The 488-nt window shown below is 56.6% G+C and overlaps 1 protein-coding gene across 1 annotated transcript in view; it reads right to left on the reverse strand.

Moving 5' to 3' along the window:
* CDC45 (cell division cycle 45) overlaps positions 1-488 on the reverse strand; it is a 36,434-nt gene that overhangs the window by 4,463 nt on the left and 31,483 nt on the right. The window contains exon 14 of the mRNA XM_014588561.2: positions 104-141. Coding sequence (XP_014444047.1) covers positions 104-141 — 38 coding nt within the window. The remainder of the gene's footprint in view (positions 1-103; positions 142-488) is intronic.

Consider the following 488-nt stretch of genomic DNA (forward strand, 5'->3'; position numbering starts at 1 on the left):
GTCTGGGTACACAGTTTGTTTACAATAGCCCCCAGCATAAACCCTCCTCCTGGAGCAGAGAGAATGCTCACTGAGACGTGGGGACCATGCTTTCCACACTCACGTGGGAGGTGCCCGATGCCGGCTGAGTTGGGGTGTGGTCTGGGCCAACACAGAGCGGGTATCAGGGGACACAGAAGACAAAGCCATTTACAGAACGTTGGCCTCAAAGACACATGCGTCTGGGACTCAGTCTGCTGCCATCTCTTCCTGCCCAACCAGGTGAACGCAAGTCCTAGCCTCATCTGCTCCGTGCAAGCCCCGCCCTACCTGTCTGAGTGACAGGGACAGCACGTGACGAAGGGACTATGCTTTCCACACTCATGTGGGAGGTGCCTGATGCCAGCTGAGTTGGGGTGTGGTCTGGGCCAACACAGAGCGGGTACCAGGTGACACAGAAGACAAAGCCATTTACAGAACGTTGGCCTCGAAGACACATGTGTCTGGGG

This window comes from Tupaia chinensis, unplaced genomic scaffold, assembly GCF_000334495.1.
Source record: "Tupaia chinensis unplaced genomic scaffold, TupChi_1.0 Scaffold000287_1, whole genome shotgun sequence".
Lineage (NCBI taxonomy): Eukaryota > Metazoa > Chordata > Mammalia > Scandentia > Tupaiidae > Tupaia > Tupaia belangeri.